Source organism: Chiloscyllium punctatum, chromosome 11 (assembly GCF_047496795.1).
Source record: "Chiloscyllium punctatum isolate Juve2018m chromosome 11, sChiPun1.3, whole genome shotgun sequence".
Classification (NCBI taxonomy): Eukaryota; Metazoa; Chordata; class Chondrichthyes; order Orectolobiformes; family Hemiscylliidae; genus Chiloscyllium; species Chiloscyllium punctatum.
In genome coordinates this window covers 26,681,490-26,702,468 of record NC_092749.1, presented here as the reverse complement: position 1 = coordinate 26,702,468, position 20,979 = coordinate 26,681,490, and the positions used below count along the sequence as shown (strand labels likewise).

Genomic DNA, 20,979 nt, shown 5'->3' with positions numbered 1-20,979 from the left:
AATAAAGGAAAGCATACTAAACACCTTCTTCACTATCCTATCTACCTGCGACTCCACTTTCAAGGAGCTATGAACCTGTACTCCAAGGTCTGTTTGTTCAGCAACACTCCCTAGGACCTTACCATTAAGTGTATAAGTCCTGCTAAGATTTGCTTTCTCAAAATGTAGCATCTCTCATTTAGCTGAATTCAACTCCATCTGCCACTTCTCAGACCATTGGCCCATCTGGTCAAGATCTTGTTGTAATCTGAGGCCAACCCTCTTTGCTGTCCACTACACCTCCAATTTTGGTGGCACCTGCAAACTTACTAACTGTACCTCTTATGCTCGCATCCAAATTATTTATGTAAATGACAAAAAGTAGAGGGCCCAGCACTGATCCTTGTGGCACTCCACTGGTCACAGGCCTCCAGTCTGAAAAAAAAACCCTCCACCACAAAGATCTTCTACCTTTGAGCCAGTTCTGTCTCTAAATGGCTAGTTCTCCCTGTATTCCATGAGATCTAACCTTGCTAATCAGTCTCCCATGGGGAGCCTTGTCAAATGCCTTACTGAAATCCATATAGATCACATCTACTGCTCTGCCCTCAACAATCCTCTTTGTTACTTCATCAAAAAACTCAGTCAAGTTTGTGAGACATGATTTCCCACGCACAAAGCCATGCTGACTATCACGATTTAGTCCTTGCCTTTCCAAATACATGTACATCCTGTCCATCAGGATTCCCTCCAACAACTTGCCCACCACCGAGGCAGTCTCACTGGTCTGTAGTTCCCTGGCTTGCCTTTACAGTCCTTCTTAAACAGTGGCACCACATTTGCCAACCTCCAGTCTTCTGGCACCTCACCTGTGACTATTGATGATCCAAATATCTCAGCAAGAGGCCCAGCAATCACTTCTCTAGCCTCCCACAGCGTTCTCAGGTACACCTGATCAGGTCCTGGGAATTTATCCACTTTTAACCGTTTCAAGACATCCAGCACTTCCTCCTCTGTAATCTGGACATTTTGCAAGATGTCACCATCTATTTCCCGATAGTCTATATCTTCCATATCCTTTTCCACAGTAAATACTGATGCAAACTATTCATTTAGTATCTCCCCCATTTTCTGTGGCTCCACACAAAGGCCACCTTGCTGATCTTTGAGGGGCCCTATTCTCTCCCTAGTTACCCTTTTGTCCTTAATATATTTGTAAAAACCTTTTGGATTCTCCTTAATTCTATTTGCCAAAACTATCTCATGTCCCCTTTTTGCCCTCCTGACTTCCCTCTTAAGTATACTCCTACTTTCTTTATACTCTTCTAAGGATTCACTAGATCTATCCTGTCTGTATGCTTCCTCCTTTCTCTTAACCAAACCCTCAATTTCTTTAGTCATCCAGCATTCCCTATACCTACCAGCCTTTCCTTTCACCCTGACAGGAATATACTTTCTGTGGATTCTTGTTATCTCATTTCTGAAGGCTTCCCATTTTCCAGCCGTCCCTTTACCTGCGAACATCTGCCTCCAATCAGCTTTCGACAATTCTTGCCTAATACCGTCAAAATTGGCCTTTCTCTGATTTAGAACTTCAACTTTTAGATCTGGTCTATCCTTTTCCATCACTATTTTAAAAGGAATAGAATTATGTTCGCTGGCTCCAAAGTGCTCCCCCATTGACACCTCAGTCACCTGCCCTGCCTTAATTCCAAGAATAGGTCAAATTTTGCACCTTCTCTAGTCGGTAAATCCACATACTGAATCAGAAAATTGTCTTGTACACACTTAAGAAATTCCTCTCCATCTAAACCTTTAACACTATGGCAGTCCCAGTCGATGTTTGGAAAGTTAAAATCCCCTACCATAACTACCTATTATTCTTACAGATAGCTGAGATCCCTTTACAAGTTTGTTTCTCAATTTCCCTCTGACTATTGGGGGGTCTATAATTCGATCCCAATAAGGTGATCATCCCTTTCTTATTTCTTAGTTCCACGCAAATAACTTCCCTCGATACATTTCCAGGAATATCCTCCCTTAGCACAGCTGTAATGCTATCCCTTATCAAAAATGCTACTCCCCCTCCTCTTTTGCTTCCCTTTCTATCCTTCCTGTAGCATTTGTATCCTGGAACAGTCAGCTGCCAGTCCTGCCCATCCCTGAGCCATGTTTCTGTAATTGCTATGATATCCCAGTCCCATGTTCCTAAACATGCCCTGAGTTCATCTGCCTTGTCCCTGCCTGCCCTGACTGTTTGACTCACTTCTGTTCTCAGCTGTACCCGTCTCAGATTGATCTCTTTCCTCACTAAATCTCCCAGGGTCCCACCCCTCCCACCTTACTAGTTTAAATCCTCCCAAGCAGTTCTAGCAAATTTCCCTGCCAGTATATTAGTCCCCTTCCGATTTAGGTGCAATCCGTCCTTCTTGTACAGGTCACTTCTACCCCAAAAGAGATTCCAATGATCCAAAAATGTGAATCCTTCTCCCATACACCAGCTCTTCAGCCATGCATTCATCTGCTCTATCCTCCTAATCCTGCCCTCACTAGCTCATAGCACTGGGAGTAATCCAGATATTACTACCCTTGAGGACTTCCTTTTTAAATTTCTGCCTAACTCTCTGTAATCTCCCTTCAGAGTCTCAACCTTTTCCCTTCCAATGTCGTTGGTTCCAATGTGGACAATGACCTCCTGCTGGCCCCTCTCCCCTGTGAGAACATTCCGCACCCTTTCTGAGACATCCTTGATCCTGGCACCAGGGAAGCAACACACCATTCTGCTTTTTCTCTGCTGGCCACAGAAACGTCTGTCTGTACCTCCGATTACAGAATCCTCTAACACAATTGACCTCTTGGAAGCTGACGTACCCCTCGTTGCATTAGAGCCAGTCTCAATACCAGGAACTTGGCTGCTCGTGCTACGTTCCCCTGAGAATCCATCACCCCCTATGTCTTCCAAAACAGCATATCTGTTTGAAATGGGTATATCCACAAAAGACTCCTGCCCTAGGTGCTGACCTCTCTCACCCTTCCTGGAGTTAATCCATCTATGTGTCTGTATCTGAGACTTTCCCCCCTTCGTAAAACTACCATCCATCACATACTGTTGCTATTGCAAATTCCTCATTGCTTCTGTCTGTCTCTCCAACCGATTCACTCGATCTGATAAGATTTACATCCAACAACGTTTATGGCAGATATAATCCGCAGTAACCCTTAAACTCCCATATCTGACAAGAAGTACATATCACTGCAAAGGCCTTTATTGCTTCTTCACAATCTACAGACCCAGAAAACACCATCTTATTCCTCTACAAACACTGCCCCAGGTTAAATGAATAGCTATGGCTTATATTTTAAGTTTAATCAAGAGACTTATCTCCAAAAACATATAATCAAGAAAAAATCCACTATACTCATTATTGAAGCCTTTCTCTTGGACAGACTTAAAACAATAATTAACGAATCTGATTCTGTGCTGTGAACTTCGCCCATCAGTTCCTCCAAGATTAGTTGTGAATTTCACTGTTTGTTAATTTTCCCAGATGCACTCCGATGTCCAGCGATACACGAATTCAAACAGCAAAGGCAGTAACTGTGCAGGTTCTCTCTCTCTACTGCACTGTCCTCACCATGTGCTCGAGTCCTTCATGAGTATCAGTTTTTGTATACCCTTAGGTTTAACCTTGCACGTTGTAGTAGAGATTACTTTTCTTGAGGTAAAATGGATTAAAGTAGAAATCTTTATGAACACTACCCCTATTAGGGTTAATAGTTAGCTATCTTACTAATAGGATCATTTTCAGTCCAATCCACCAGAATGCATTTTGTCTGAATCCTCCTGAAGTAAATTAGGGCAACATTACTGTCTGTGTAACCAACAAAGTAAAGTCTGTCAGTTATATGTTTCCTAATCAAAGCTAATAATGACTTTAGAAAATTTAAATGTTGCAGGATTGAAGTGTTCTGCTATGTTCAATTTGCATCCAAATATTTTTGAATTACCTAAAGGACAATCTCTCTCTGTGATAGAATTAATGTTATCAGTTTTGAGTCTGCATTCATCTGGCACATTTAATTCTTTGTCGAAGAATGTGGTACTGGAAAAGCACAACCAGTCAGGCAGCATCTGAGGTTCAGGAGAATTGACGCTTTGGGCATAAGCCCTTCATCAGGAATGTTGCAACATGTATATTTTAAATAGTTATTGAGTACAAAATTAATTGTGAATGTTCAGGTTAGAGAGTTTCTTAAAGACAACTGTTTACATAAGACTCAAAGAAATATTCATGGAATCACATTCAGCCCACTAAGTCTCTACTGCCAAAAATGTCATCTTACCTATACTAGTTTCACTTTGCTGCACTAGGCCCATAGCTCTCAAATGTTATGACACTTCAAGTGCTCATCAAGTGTTTTTAAAAGTTGTGAGATTTCCTCCCAGGCAGTGCATTCACAATCCACAACACCCTTTTAGAATCATAGAGATGTACAGCACGAAAACAGACCCTTTGGTCCAACTTGTTAATGCCACCCACATAACATAAACTAATCTAATACCGTTTGCTAGCACTTGGTCCATATCCCTCTAAACCCTTTCTAAACATATACCCATCCAGGTGTCCTTTAAATGTTGTAATTGAAGAGCCTCCACCACTTCCTCTGGTAGCTCATTCCATATACGTACCACCATCTGCATGAAAAGGTTGCCCTGAGGTCCCTTTTAAATCTTCCCCCTCTCACCCTAAACTTATGCCCTCGGGTTCTGGACTTCCCCAACCCAGGGAAAAGACTTTGTCTATTTACCCTATCCATGCCCCTCATGATTTAAAGTCACCCCTCCGTCTTCGACGCTGCAGGGAACACAGCCCCAGCCTATTCAACATCTCCTGATCGTTCAAAACCTTCAACCCTGGCAACATCCTTGTAAATCTTTTTTTTTTCTGAACCTTTTTAAGTTTAACAACATTCTCCCTATTGGAGGGAGACCATGATTGCACGCAATACAGTATTCCAAAAGTGGCCTAACCAATGTCCAGTACAGCCGCAACATGACCTCCCAACTCCTGAACTCAATACGTTGTCCATTAAAGGAAAGCATACCAAATGCCGCCTTCACTATCCTATCTACTGCGACTCCAACTTGAAGGAAAAATCAAACTGCACTCCAAAGGTCTCTGTTCGGCAACATTCCCCAGGACCTTAACATTAAGTGTATAAATCCTGCTATGATTTGCCCTTCCAAAATGCAGCACCTCCCATTTATCTAAATTAAAGTTTATCTGCCATTCAAGATCCCATTGTACTCTGAGATGACCTTCTTCGCTGTCCACTACACCTCTGATTTTGGTGTCATTTGCAAACTTACTAACTATACCTCCTATGTTCAGTTCTAAATCAGTTATATAAATGACGAAAAGCAGTTAGTGAGCTTTGAGAAGATTTGTAACTCAGGTTGAGGTTCTGGATGTAGGTTTGCTTGCTGAGTTGGAAGGTTCGTTTTCTGATATTTCGTCACCATATTCGGTAACCTCCAAATGAAGTACTGGTGGTGTGGCCCGCTTTCTATTTATGTGTTTTGAGTTTCCTTGGGTAGGTGATGCCATTTTCTGTGGTGACATCATTTCATATGGTGATGTCATTTCCTGTTCTTTTTCTGAGGTGACAGTAAACAGGATCCAAGTCCATGTGCTTGCTGATAGAGTTCTGGTTGGAATGCCATGCTTCTAGGAATTCTCATGAGTGTCTGTTTGGCCTGTCCTGGGATGAATGTGTTGTCCTAGTCAGTGGTGTCCTTCCTCATCCGTATGTAAGGATACTAGTGAGAGTGGGTCATGTCGTTTTGTGGCTAGTTGATGTTCATGGATCCTGATGGCTAGTTTTCTGCCTGTTTGTCACAGATCTTGCACGGTATTTTGTAGATGACATTAATTTTGCTTGTTGGGTCTTTCAAGTTCATGAGCTGCTGTTTTGTATTGGGGGGTTTGTGGGCTAACATAATGCCAAGGGGATGAGTAGTCTGGCAGTCATTTCTGAGATGCTTTTAACACAGGGGAGAGTGACTAGGGTTTCTGGATTTGTTTTGTCTGTTTGTTTGGGTTTGTTGCTCAGAAATCAGTGGACTGCGTTCATTGGGTACCTATTCGTTTTGAATTTACTGTTTAGGTGATTTTCCTCTGCTCTGCGTAGTTCCCCTGTGCTGCAGTGTGTGGTGGCTTGATGAAATAATGTTCTAATGCAGCTTATTTGTGGATGTTGGGATGATTGCTTCTGTAGTTCAATAGTGTCTTGGTGAAATGCTATTCTTCATTCCTTCTAAACCTCCGGCCTTTCACTTAAAAAATTATACCCCTTTGTTATTGACCTTTCAACTAAAGGGAACAGCTGCTTTTTATTCTCCATATCCATGGCACTCATAATCTTATACACCTCTCTCAGCTTCCCCCTCAACCTTCTGTGCTCCAAAGAGAACGATCTGAGCTGATCTAACCTTTCTTCATATCTGAATGCTGCAACCCAGGCAACATCCTGGTGAATCTGCTTTTCACCCCCTCCAGTGCAATTGCATCCTTCCTTTTGTATGGTGACGAGAACTATGAAAAGTTAGGGCCTAACCAACATTTTGTACAGTTACCTGCTTTTATAACTTATGCCACAACTTCATTTATTGCTGTGAATTAAGAAAAAAAGTGTACTTGACAAAATATAAATATTAATTTGATATTTTTCTTGTTTTCTCTACAGCTTTAACTGCTTACACATATCTTACCATTTTTGATTTTTTCAGGTAATTTTTTTTAATATTATGTACATCAGTTTTTAGTGTAATTGTGTATGCCGGTATTGAAGATTAATTGACAGAAGTGAGGTTTTATTTTGCCAGACCTTGTGAATGGTTGTTATGAAATATATTCGGAATTAGTTTTTACTGTGACTGATTTCATCAACTGATCAGTTTTGCTTTTAAATTTTATTCACTTCATGGATTTTATTTTTCATAAACGCACACCTCTATGAGGGAGGGTGAGCAGGTGACCTATTTCCTGACCTCTGCTGTTCCGACCACAGCTGCTTGGTTGTCCACATGTGGTTTGTGATGCAAAGTGACACTATTAGCGTGTGTTTAATTCACTGGCTGAGGTCAATATGAATGTCCCACTTATTGACTTCATCCCTCAACTGAGGCATTGAGACCCTCCATTTAAACCCACCACCAGTCAGCTTTCTCCTGAGGGACCAGCCCAATAGTTCTCTGGCACCATGGTGACTTCACCTTTCCTCATGAATAGACTTTACAAGCTTTACTTTCTGTGGGATGATGCCTGATGTCTGCTTACTATAGTTTCTTCTGGTTAACAGAATTGTGATTAGGAACATCCTTTGTTCCATTCTGAAAATTGTAGTGAAAATGTGTTGCCAACATCATATTTTGTAACTTTGAAATTAATGCGTTAAATTGTTCTGCCACATAACCGTGGAGTGTTTTTATTTTGATGTAGGTTTGCTGGCTGAGCTGAAAGGTTCATTACCAGTCTTTTCGTTACCTTACTAGGTAACATCTTCAGTGGACCTCGTGAGAAGCAATGCTGAAACTTCCTGCTTTCTATTTATATGTTTGGGTTTCTTTGGGTTGGTGATGTTATTTCCTGTGGTGAAGTCACTTCCTGTACCTTTTCTCAGGGGGTGTTAGATGGGGTCTGACTCCATGTGTTTGTTGATCACGTTCCAGTTGGAATGCCATGCTTCTAGGAATTCTCGTGCGTGTCTTTGTTTGGCTTGTCCTCGGGTGGATGTATTGTCCCAGTCAAAGTGGGACAAACCCACCAACACTAAAACAGCAGCTAATGAACTTGAAAGACCCTATACAGACAATGAGCAAAACTAACATCATTTACAAAATACCGTGCAAGGACGGTAACAAACACTACAGTGGACAAACAGGCAGAAAACTAGCCACCAGGATACATGAACACTAACTAGCCACAAAAAGACATGACCCTCTCTCACTAGTACCCTCACACACGGATGAGGAAGGACACCACTTCAACTGGGACAGTACATCCATCCTAGGACAAGCCAAACAAAGACACGCACAAGAATTCCTAGAAGCATGGCACTCCAACCGGAACTCTATCAACAAACACATCGAGTTAGACCCCATCTACCATCCCTGAGAAAAGGAACAGGAAGTGACTTCACCATTGGAAATAACATCACCACAGGAAATGACTTCACCAACCCAAAGAAACCCAAACATATAAATAGAAAGCAAGAATTTTCAGCATTGCTTCGTATGAGGTCCACTGAAGATGTTACCTCGTAAGATAACAAAACATCTGGAGATGAACTTTTCAGCTCAGCGAGCAAATCTACATCCAAAACCTCAACCTGAGCTACACATCTTCTCAAAACTCGCTAAGTTTTTTTTTGTGATTGGAGACAACACATATTATTTTCCAAAAAAAGTCATTGGACTCACGTCATTACTGTTTTACAGATGCTTAGTTTCTACGGTACTTGGTTTTTATTGCAATATGTAGTTTGTTTCTGAAAATAGTGTCATTGAATAAAATATTTATGCCTTGGTATATTTCCTCCAATTAAGCTCTGTTGCCAATTCAGTATTTGAATTCCTACATTTTTGTAAAAATCGATTCAAAATTGTTTACTTTGAAAACAATAAATAGCAGTCAATGCTTTGAGTTAGATTATAACCTATTGATCGATCCCCACAGCATTGAAGGTGAGGATTAAAAAAAGATAAACTTGATGAATATGTGTGGAAGAGGGATTACCATTTCAGATGGGACTCCTCTAGTTTCCTGCCCTCTCTTGGGGAGTAATTATCAATCTGGTACCTGCTGTCATTTCTGAAAGTGAGTAGCTTAATTGACTGTTATCTTGGTGACATCACTCCAGACAGAATGGAAAGTGACATATCTCTGAAGCAAAGTCATGTTGGATTTTGTTTCTACAAATTGGCACTTAATAAAAAACTTAAAGATCTGTAAAATGCAGTTTAAAAAATATATGACTTTACCCTTTTTTTTGAAAAAATTGTTGCCTGCTCATCGGTGCCCTTTTTGTTTGGAAAAGGGGTTGGTTTTTTTTCAGTGAATTATTTACATTATCTCCAAAACTTTGAACTATAGCTAAATGTTTACTCGCATGTTAAGTGACATCATTCCAGGAAAAGAAAAATACTTAGGCTTCTTGGTGGTTAGTTATGCTCAGAATTGTCTTTTTATTGTACAAGTTAAGAATTGTAAAATATTACTCTTTACATGCGATTAGGACATTTTTATGTGAAATGTTACTTTTTATGGAATTGAATTAACAAATCTGAAGCTTGTGAATGCAATTTGCTTTGCTTACAACTGCTTTCTGTCCAAGCCTTTTAACAATAATCTCTTTGTTTTTTAGTTTGATGACTTGCCTAATAAGTTTCTGGGTGACTTTGAAGAAACCTAGTTCAGGGTACTCTTTCGGGTAAGTGTATATTCAGCGTTACTCAGTAGATGCTTCATTTTTTATGAGGTGACTGTTTTGACCCAAAGCAGTTTGATGAGCAGAGGTTCCTTCTGTCCATTTTAATAAAGAGGAGGCATTTGACCCTTTTTAAGGTCTTCGTTTTCATGGTGTTACTTTGTAAAGTAACAGATTTATCAGCCTGCCTAAGCATTCACAGCATAATGTTGATTGGATCCCCACCTGCATGCAAACTGAAGTGAAGTTTCATCTTATTTGCTCTGCAGCTGCACAGAGCACTGCAGAACGTTCTGTTTCACGTAGGAAAAAATGGGGGGAGCACTGGCCAGATTGGTAGCTGCACTTGCACAATGGACTACACGGCCAGTCACTCCTTTTAACAGACACTGTAATGTGATGGCTGAACCAGGTAAGATTGCAAACCTTCAGGTCACAGAATGGTGGCCTGGCTGGCTAGTGAAATCTACAACTAAGGTCTGACATTTCATTTCACTGGCTCTTGGTAACTTGACAAAACATCTTTCTGTTGGATTGGGGCATTTTGGCTGTGTAAGTAGAGGGTAACCTACCACTGCTTGAGCCTGGTAATCTGGAAGCCCTTAGCCTGTTAAAATGGCAGCAGTATCTCAGTAATGACTTTAGAATCCTTGGGCCTTGACCATTGTTAATCTATTCCTGACATTTTTGGATTTAGATAAACAAAGAATATTTATGCCCAATGGGATGAAAGTGTTGAGCAAACAATGGCTTGTTTTGGAGATTTGACCATTCATCCAGCTGACTAGCTCCGTCTACAATGAACCCGGTTGTACATTTGAAGGTTGAAATTTTGAGAGTTACACAAAGTCCCCATTTTTATAAATCCACATAAATGTGGTTTGTAAAATTGTGTATGTCAGTCTGCAGTTTAAGAAAGGTAAGAGGGAAACTAGACAATTATGGCCATGTAATATAATATTTATTATTGCAAAATTGCTAAAGTCATGGGGACAAGGTCGGGGAATATCAGATGATAAATGGCACCTTTGGAGGTACAAGACAGAAACAATAAGCTGAGTGGCCTCTTTCTCACCATTCTGATTCTGTAAAGCTCCTGGGATTGAAGGAGAATTGTTGGGCTGGATGTGAAATTGGATCAGAGGAAGGTGACAGGGGTGGTAGAGTTAGTGATCAGTGGTATGGACTAGGCCAGACACACACACCAAAATATTTTAGGAAGGTAGTTTAGACCTCAGCTTTTACCTATTTTAAAGGCAGATATGAAGTGGATATTCCAGAAGTGATGCAGCTGGTTGAGCCACTCTGCTTTAAGCAAAACAGAATTTATTTAAACACTACAGTTGTAACATAAACAAAAGAAAACAGAATTGAGAATAACATACGTATTGGAAAACTTAACTGACCCAATTCAGCAACTTAACTGAGGAACTGTCCCAATCCAGTAACATCCCACAAACACACCCCTTGGCAAAAAGGTAAAGTGAAACACAAATTCTTACAGGTAGTAGGGAACAACATCCAAAGAGATTTCAGAGAGAAAGTTAGTCAGAAGTCATTTGCTGAAGCTTGCAACCTTTGTGGACTCCAGCAACTTGTGACTACCACAACTAAACCAAACTAGAATAAACTTGAACTAGGAGAACTGGCCACTCCCCTACCATTGTTTAACTAAGCTCTTCCCAGACCCCTCAACATCTCTGCCTTTCTGACCTCTCTTTTTTGAAAAAAAGAACCCAAGGACAAAATAATCTTGTTAAAGTGACAGCATTGTCACATCAGATATTCTAGTTAGTAGGCTCTGCCTAATGGTGTCCTGCAATAACCTGTGCTGGAACCTCGCTGTATTAATTAACAACTTAAAGAGTGAGATAGAAAACCAACTACTTGAATTTGCTAATGATTCAAAGGTGAAGAATATTGTCAGCTGTGGAGATGGCAGCATGTCATTGCAAAACATTAATAGATTATGATTTGAAGGTGCCAATGTTGGAGTAGGGTGTGCACAGTTAAAAATCACACAACACCAGGTTATGGTCCAACAGGTTTATTTGGAAGCGCTAGCTTTCAGAATGTTGCTCCTTCATCAGGTGGTTGTGGAGTATAAGATCGTAAGACCTGTGTCTTACGATTTTATACTCCAGAACCACCTGATGAAGGAGCAGTGCTTAGAAAGTTACTGCTTCCAAATAAACCTGTTGGACTATAAACTGATGTTGTGTGATTTTTAACTTGATAGATTGTGAGTTGACAAAACGTTTGCAAATGAATTTCAGTACAAGCATCGAAGTGGACAGTAATGAAGCAGAGAGGTAAAAACAATGACTGCAGATGCTGGAAACCAGATTCTGGATTAGTGGTGCTGGAAGAGCACAGCAGTTCAGGCAGTATCCAAGGAGCAGCGAAATCGACGTTTCGGGCAAAAACTCTTCATCAGGAATAAAGGCAGTGAGCCTGAAGCGTGGAGAGATAAGCTAGAGGAGGGGGAGGGTGGGGAGACCCACCCTCCTCTAGCTTATCTCTTCACGCTTCAGGCTCACTGCCTTTATTCCTGATGAAGAGTTTTTGCCCGAAACGTCGATTTCGCTGCTCCTTGAATGCTGCCTGAACTGCTGTGCTCTTCCAGCACCACTAATCCAGAATCCAGTATTGAAGTAGAGTCAAATTCAGAAATTCTTGTGGTAAAATTTGAAATTCTCTTCTGTCAATAAGCAATCAATCCTAGATCTATAAATATTAAAACTGAGATTGATCTCTTGTTATCCCAAGTTATTATGGTAGGCAAAGTATCATTTGGTAGTATAGAACTTGAGTATTGCAGATAAAAGGCACATTTTGTCAAAGCTTTTCATCTTGCACTCATCGGGATATTTTGCAAGAATTCAAGGGCAAAGCCAATATTTAATATGCGTGAGAGGAGAGTACCGGTTGGTTGGCAAGTAGACTCTGGTAGACACCCTGCCTTGGAGAATGCCTGATTAATGCTGATTAACAGTTAAGCTTTGGTAAATTTTAACTTGGGTAGATAGACTCTGATTTCTCTGAGCAATGCTCTGACTAGTGAACCAACAAATGACTGTCACCCATGGCTTTTCTGTTATTTTTCTAATCTTTAAGATCAGTTGGTTTTGATGGAGTCCCTCCCTCTGAGCCAGGAATCCTCGGTCCAAGGCCCACCTACTCCAGAGGTATATAATGACATCTCTGAACAGCTTGATTAGAAAGTATAAAGGAAAGTTAGGCCTCTGTCATGGTAGGGACCATAGAAGAAGACTGAGTTAGAACTATTTCAATAATATCAAGGCGGCTCACAGTAACTCTTACTGATGAACCTGGGGGAGCAGCATCTGTGGGAAGAAAGCAGGGTTAACATTTCAAGTTTGTTGACTTCATCAGAATAGTAGCTAGGAAGACTGGTAATTATGCTGAAACCAAACTGAAAGATGGGGAATGAGTGGAAAGGTGTGGGGGGTGGAGGGAGGCCAACAGAAAGAGACAGAGAGAGAGAGAGCGATGGAAAGGGTAGGTAAACAAGTAGACCAGAACAGAAGTATCACTGAATAATGATAATAAGAATAAAGAATGAGAAAATATGTTAGCTATGCTGAATGCAATCCATTTAATGTAATAATGGACCTAGGGGTATGTGGGAGTGGGTGACAGGGCTATAAGAGACAAAAATAGAAATTTCTGAAAAACTCAGCAGGTCTGCTTGCATCTGTAGAGTGAAATCAGACTTAACATTTTGGGTCCAGTGACCCTTCTTCACTGGCTAAAAGCTATCCATGTCATAACATGGTGGGTCATGACTAAAAAGCATTGAATCAGACTATAATATTATTGAACTCTCTGTTGAGTCCCAAAGGGTGCAGGGACCCCAAGTGGAAAATGAGATGTTATTCTTCAAACTTGTGCTAAGGCTCGCTAGAACACTGCGGCAGGCCTGCAACAAACGTTGGCCAGAAACACACTGGTGTGTTGAAATGGCAGGCAACTGAAAACTCCGGAGTCGTTTTTGTGGACAGAGCACGAGGGTTCTTGAAAGAAGTTACCCAGCCTGCATTTAATCTCCCCGATGTAGAGGAGACCACATTGTGAACAGTGACTTCAGGAACTTCCTGGCTTCGAGGTAGAGGCACTACCACTAAGCCACAAGACCCTAACAAACTCTGCCATGCATGCTGTTCACAAATGCTAACTTGCATCAATGTTCTGATGAATGAACCCAAGCTCTGAATATTCAGTTAACTGTAGATTGTTCTACAGGAAACAATATTGGTGGTAATGTTCCTATGTATTGTATTTACATTATGTATTTATATAACATGGCAATTTCACTGTGAAATCTGCAAAGATTTTGTTTTTCTTTGATCACATGGCTATTAACTTTGAAAGCATAATTGGTAGTGGGGAATACAAAATAAAATCAAAATTAATAAAATTAATTCCTGTTTTGGGGAATTATCATCTTAACCTGCACAATTGTCCCTATTTTACATACTTGGAATCTCTACATGATTTTCTCTTCCACCCACTGTACATTGTATTAATATTGCACATTACTTAGCCTGAAATCAGAGAATGAGATTACAAAGCTATGAGCTTGGGGACTAAATTTTTTTTTCTGATTTTTAAAGCACTATTCAAGGCTAAGGCGACAGTATTGAAAGTCAGAGGGAAATATATTCCACTGTTGGCTAGCCATCCAGTTCGAGCAATCTTAAACAGCTTTAAACAAAAAAACCCCTTATTTGTAAACTGTGTCCCCTAGTTTGAATTTCTCGCACCAGGTGAATCACCTGTTCAGCATTTTCCCTGTCAAGTTCCCTCAGGATCATGTATGTTTTAACAAGATCACCTCACAATCTTCTGAACTCCAAGCGATGCAGCCTGAAGTTGTTCAACCTTTCTTCATAAGATAGCCTTTTCATTCTAAGAATTGGTCAAATGAACGTTCTTTGCACTGCTTCTGATACATTTATGTTCATCCTTAATTAAGGAGACCAAAATTGTACACCAGACTCCAGATGAGGTCACATCAATGTATATCATAGAATCAGTAGAAGCCTGGTTACACTGAAATTTTCTGAGTAATCTACTTTCACCTTCTTAACAATGAATGCCAGCATTTTCCCTGTGAAGATATTAAGCTAACTGATTATAGTTCCCTGCTTTCGGTACTTGGAAATGCAATTGCATTTCAACAATAAGTTAGACCAGGTTATAGAGTCGTACAGCACGGAAGCAGACTCTTCAGCCCAAACAGTCCATGCCGAACATAATCCAAAACTAAACATGTTCCACTTGCCTGCTCCTCGCCCACATTCCTCCAAACCGTTCCTGTTCATGTAATTAATCAAAGGTCTTTTAAAAGTTGTAATTGGAGACATATCCAACACTTTCTTAGGAACTTCATTCCACATGTGAACCACTCTGTGTGAAAAATTTGCCCCTCGTGTCTTTTTTAAATCTCTCTCCTCGCACCTTAAAAATATGCCCCCAGTCTTGAAATCCCCCAGCCTACAACTACCATTAACTCTATCTAAACCTCTCATTATTTTATAAACTTCTAGAAGATCACCTCTCAACCTGCTATGCTCCAGTGAAAAAAGCCCCAGCCCATCTAGCCTTTCTTTATAACTCAAACCTTTCAAACCAGCAACATCCTGGGAAATCTCTTTTAAACCCTCTAGTTTAATAATATCCTTCCTACAATTGAGCAACCAGAACTGGTCACTGTATTCCAGAAGATGCCTCACCAGTGACCTATATTCCTATTCCTCCCAACTCCTATATTCAAAGAACTGTGTAATGAAGGCAAGTATGCCACACGCCTCCTTAACCACCTTGTCTGTATGTGACACAAACTTGAAAAAATTATGTACCTGCACTCCTAAGTCCCTCTATTCTATAACACTACCAAGGCCCTCCCATTGATTGTATAACCCCACCCTTGTTTGTTGTACCAAAATGCAATACCTTGCATTTATCCAGATTGAACGCCATCTGCCATTTTTCACCCGATTGACCCATTTGATCAAGATCCCTTTGTAATTTAGAAAACCTCCTTCATTGTCTATAATTGCCACCAATTTTGGTGTTGTCTGCAAATTACTAGCCATGCCTTCAGTATTCTCATCCAAATCATTTATATAAAAGAAGTGTTTTCATTGTCTCATCACTAAGTATGTGAAATAATATGAAAACACGAGAAAAAAAGTAATATGGTATAGTTTGCAGTCATTTGTATTGTATTAATATATAAAATTTATTTTTTGATCATTCTCTCTACACCCTCTCCTCCTAAGTCTTTGCCAATGCATTGTAAACAGCTTCTACAAGGTGCACCACAGTGTATCAAATGAACCCTGGCAAATGCCCTGCTTTCCCCACTCCAAGACAGATCATTCCAGATGGATCCCTAGTGGAAAGGAATTGTTACAGTCCTTCATCCTATCACTTTTGTTCATAGATTAAGCACAAAAATGTTGATAATGACATGGCTTCACTATCGTTCCTCTTTGCATTGAGTAATGTGATACTTTGAAATCAGTTTGTTTTATACAAAATACAAAGTACACAAAGTAACTTGTCTACAGTGTTTTAATTATGTATGATAATTTTTTTTTACAAAATGTGTTGGTAAATGCCTTATGATTAAAACAATTTCAATGACAATAATAGTCTTCTAATGTTTCATAAATAATCCAACTGTTTGTCTTCTTCATAAATTAAGCAAGCAAAGACTTGCATTTATGGCATCCCTTTGTTGAGGAAATGCAAAGCATTTCACGATTTAAAGTACTTCATTGGTTGCCGTTGCTGTTATAATATAGGAACTGTCACAGCCAATTCATGCTGCATGCTTCTATGAATAGAAGTGTGATAATGACAAGAAATTGTCGTTAATTGAGAATTAAAAATTGACCAGAAGACTGTAGAGAAGACAACTTTTCAAAATAGTGCCATGGGATCTTGTATGCCCATCTAGAAGGGCTATAGTTTAATGGCCCATTTACTCTTCTGGTCCAAGAGTTGTTGAGACGAGTAGACTGGAGTTGTGCATCAGGACCATGTGAAACCCTGGCACAGATGATTCCATGGGAATTGCCCAGCCAATTGAAGTTGAATTCCTCACTAATTTCCCTTTAGCATTCTCTCCTTCTTATTTGGCCTGGGCTGACCCTGCTAGAGTGGAGCTGATGCACCCTCACTCTTGGTCCACTTCAGAGGTCAATTAAGAGTGTATCTCATTACTGTGGGCCTGGAGCTACATATTAGCCAGACAAGTTAGGGACATCCGATTTTTCTTCCCTAAAAAGCATGAGTGAATCAGTTGGATTTTTAGAACAGTTGGTAATGGTTTCATGGCCATCATTAGACTTCGTATTCAAGATTTTTAAAATTCACATTCTACCATTTCCTATTGTAGAATTCAAACTCGACTATAGACCATTACCTGGTATCTGGTTTGCAGCGAGAATATCAGTGCACTACTGCCTCCAACATGTATGATCTCATTGGTCCACTTTCAATCAGTAAATAATGGAACAGGTCATCAACAGTGCTGTTGAGCAGTATTTGCTTAGCAATAACATACTGACTGATGTTTAGTTTGTATTCAACCACAACAGCTCAACTCTTAATCTCATTAGTGTAGATTTAAACATGGACAAAAAAGCTGAATTCTAGGGCCAGCGGGGGGGAGGTGGTGAGAATGATTGCCCTTGATTTCAAGACTAAAATTTCCTGAGCATAGCATCAAAACTCTCAAATAAAACTCCAGTTAGTGGGAGTCGGTGGACAAATTATCTGCTGCTTGGAGGCATGTCTAGCGTAAAGGAAGATGGTTGTGATTGGTGAAGGTCGATCTTTTTGGCCTGAGAACATCTCTTCAGAAGTTCCTAGGCCATACCATCTTCATCTGCTTTTTCAAGGACCTTCCCTCCTCCATAAAGGCTGAAGCGGGGATATTGTGCAATCATCAGCCAATATTCACCATGTGCGACCCATCAGATAATGGAGCAGTACTTGTCCAAATTAATTAAGACCTGAACAACATCCAGACTTGGGCTGATGCGTGTGAAGAAACATTTGTGCCATAAGAGCCAGGTGAAGAAAGTGCCATAATAACCATCTCCACAAGATAGAATCTAACCATCATCCCTTTACATTCAATGGCATTTCTATTGCTGAGTTCCCTGTTGTCGACACTTTGGGGGTCCCATTGATCAGAAACTTAAATGGACTAGACGTATAAATATGGTGGCTGTAAGACTGGGAATCCTGCAATAAGTAACTCACCACCTGACTCCCCAAAGCCTGTCCATCATCTAAAAGGGCACAACTTAGGCCTGTGACCAAATTCCTCACTTGCCTTGACAGAAGAAGCCTGACATCATCCAGGAGAAAAAAGCCCACCTGATGGCACCAAAACCATAAACATTCACCAGCACACTAACCGCAATATATACCATCCTCCAGAGGCACTGCATTAGCTCACCAAGGCTCCTTAGCCAGCACCCTCCAAACTCTTGACCACAAGCAAATAGAAAGACAAGGGCATCAGATACATAAAAGCACTGCCACCTGCAAGTTCACCACCAAGCCACTCCTCATCTTAATTTGAAATATATCTGTGTCCCTTCAGTGTTACTGGGTCAAAGTCCTGGAACTCTGTCCTTGGTAGCATTGAGGGTGTACCTACATGAAATGGACTGCAACAGTTCAAGTAGGCAGCTCCTTACAACCTTCCCAAAGGTGATTAGTGATGGGCAATTAATGCTGATCTATCCAGTAACACCCACAACCCCTGAATGAGGATTTTAAAAAGTTGCTCTTCACAGAAGGATACATTCTTATGGAAGAAAATCTTTAAATAAGACACATTCAGTTCAAATATATTGCATATTGCTGAAAGTTATTTTTAAGTTAAGATTAGACTGTGTATGATGATAGGTTTGAATATAACAGGATTTTGTTTTCAAGATTAAAATTAGCATCCACAGTATTGAAAATAGCTTTATAAAATTCTGTCTGAGTAGGATTGCAGTCTGTAATCATAATCTGAAAATATTTGCTTGTCTGTTTGCTGAACCATCTTAAAGGTTTTGTCCTGTAGAGATGTTAGAGCAATTTTAGTTCTGTCTTGCACCTACTTCTACTCTGCATGGAATAACATCTGCATTACTAAGAACGATGCATGGATTGTTTTACAATCGTGACACTTGTTTTCCTGCCTGATGCTTAAATTTCAGGTTTGAGAGGTTTGAAGTATTAGCAGTGTTCGCTGCCACTGTCCTGGCACAGCTTGGGGCTCTCTTTATACTCAAAGAAAGGTAGGAATGTGGTTCCTTTTCCCTTTGATTGACATGTAACGTTTCACCATGAAAATTTATCCTAGCCTGACATGCATCAGGCTAATCAATATTTTATAAATGCAAGCACACGATTGTTCCTTTCAGCATTAAGGCAATAATTATGGAATTTGAGAGTATATTAGAATCTTGCCAAAAAAAGAGGAGTGGGTGATGTACTTTGAATAAAATGTCGCAAGTAAAACCAAGGTGCAGCCAGATTCCAAATGATTGAGGGTATTCAAACCAAAGATTCAGTAAACATGGGGCCCAGTGTTTCAATCAAATACCCATTGCTGTTTAGTAAAATTGTAAGAATTCTACATTTAGTTATGCCAGAGATTGTTGGCTAATTCATGAAAATTTTTCCAGTATGAAGAATCTTCATTTACTGTGGTACTGTGGTTATGTTTTCGAAAAATAATGAGCGCAGCATAACTTACTGCTCTACATGGAATGACAGTAATTTGCTCCCGATTAGTCAGTATATAAGTGGAATGAAGGTGTTGCTAATGGGCTATCGTAAACATACATGATGTTTAGGGCCACAATAGGAAACTCAGCTGCAGTAATACATTTAAGGAGAACAAGTAAATTAGCTTAATGGATCACATTGATTGAGCTTCCTGATCCTCAAATTTTCTTCTTGTATTTAGATTTATCCCTCCCTTTCAATTTTTCCTTCTGTGTCATTGAAATTATCACATGGCTGGTAGCTTAGACCAAGGTTTCAGCTTCTAATACTTTGCAGCCAAATATCTGTACTGACAGAGCAAGCAACTTGTTTTTCAAAAGCATTTTTTTTATTTCTTTCATTTCTTCAAACAATTTTAGTCCAAGAGGTCTTTCCTGACCAAGGTAGTAACCTGGAGATCTGCACCCAGGACTTATTCTGCTACATGTGTTCTATAGATAGTCACTGGACGTTTTCAAGGTCTGCTTAGAATAATTAACTTCTAATGTTCCTTTTCCTTACCACTCTGTCGTCTTCTACCCAACTTCCCTATAGGAAACAGTCAATTTTTTTAATTATTTTCCCCTCCTTTGATAAGCTGCCAGGTATTAAGCTCACTATATTGCATTATCATTTCCATAAAACCCATCCTTGGCACTGGCAGATTATACAATTTACCTAGACCATCACTTGCTTTTTTTATATTTTGGTTAAATAATGTAGTTATGAAATCGGGTAAAGGGACACTATAAAAGCAGGAGTTTATTTACTGTTCCTTTCTGGAAGGATAGGTTAAATGACTGTCCTTAGATACCTTGTGATCTGTGCTTTCTTTCCTTTCATTTAGAAAAAAGTAGAATATGCTTGCTTCACACCTAAGAGTGAAGATTAGAAGAATCAATTTTCATTTTAATGTTCTTTTCCTTTCCTCCCCTTCATTGCTGAAAGTCTTGTCTTGTGTTAGGGTACAGTTTCACAGGCTGGTGTCTTGTCAGGCACTATTGAACTCATTCTTGTCCCTAACCACATATCAGACACACATTTCCTGCATTGTAATCAGGTGTGGAAAAACTAACAGATTCCCCTTTTCCTTCAGCTACCATATCTTCCTTAATTTCAAAGATGTAGGTAACAACTCATTGTGTTCTCATTGGGATCAAGTTAATGATACTAAATTCATATCCCTGTATACTACACCAACTTGTTGCACAATACAAACTAATTTGAAGTATTTCCTGACATTACTTTTAATTCTGAATGCCATTGATGAGTCCACTTTACCACCTTACCACTAATTAAAAATGCTGTTGTTTAGAATTGACTGTCCCCTTTTGAAGTTAGGCATTGGTTTTATTTTCAGAATAATGTAGAGGAAACTGTTCATTGTATCAGCTTCATGTTCCAAATGACCTGGCTTGGTATGCTGTCAAAGGTTGGTTAAAATATTTCAAACATTTAAGATTCTTGTGGGAACATAGAAGTCAGTGTATAGAAATTCACATTTCTAGAAATACAAATTTCTGTACGATGCAGTAGATCTGCAGCTGTTGTAGAATTGTACATTTTAACACTGCATTGTTAAAATACTTTAAGACCCTGTCTGCTGTCTAAGTAACATGCAGTAACAAATATAGCTTTTCTGATACATTATCGGTTCATGACTACACAGCTATGTTTAATGAGATTTCTGAATGAGCCATT

General features: G+C 39.8%; 1 protein-coding gene across 2 annotated transcripts in view; it reads left to right on the top strand.

Annotated features, from left to right (window-relative positions):
- slc30a6 (solute carrier family 30 member 6) overlaps positions 1–20,979 on the top strand; it is a 159,878-nt gene that overhangs the window by 65,997 nt on the left and 72,902 nt on the right. For both annotated transcript variants that reach the window (XM_072580531.1, XM_072580532.1), the window contains 3 exons: positions 6,727–6,769; positions 9,406–9,471; positions 18,726–18,806. In XM_072580531.1, the coding sequence (XP_072436632.1) occupies positions 6,727–6,769; positions 9,406–9,471; positions 18,726–18,806 (190 nt within the window). The remainder of the gene's footprint in view (positions 1–6,726; positions 6,770–9,405; positions 9,472–18,725; positions 18,807–20,979) is intronic.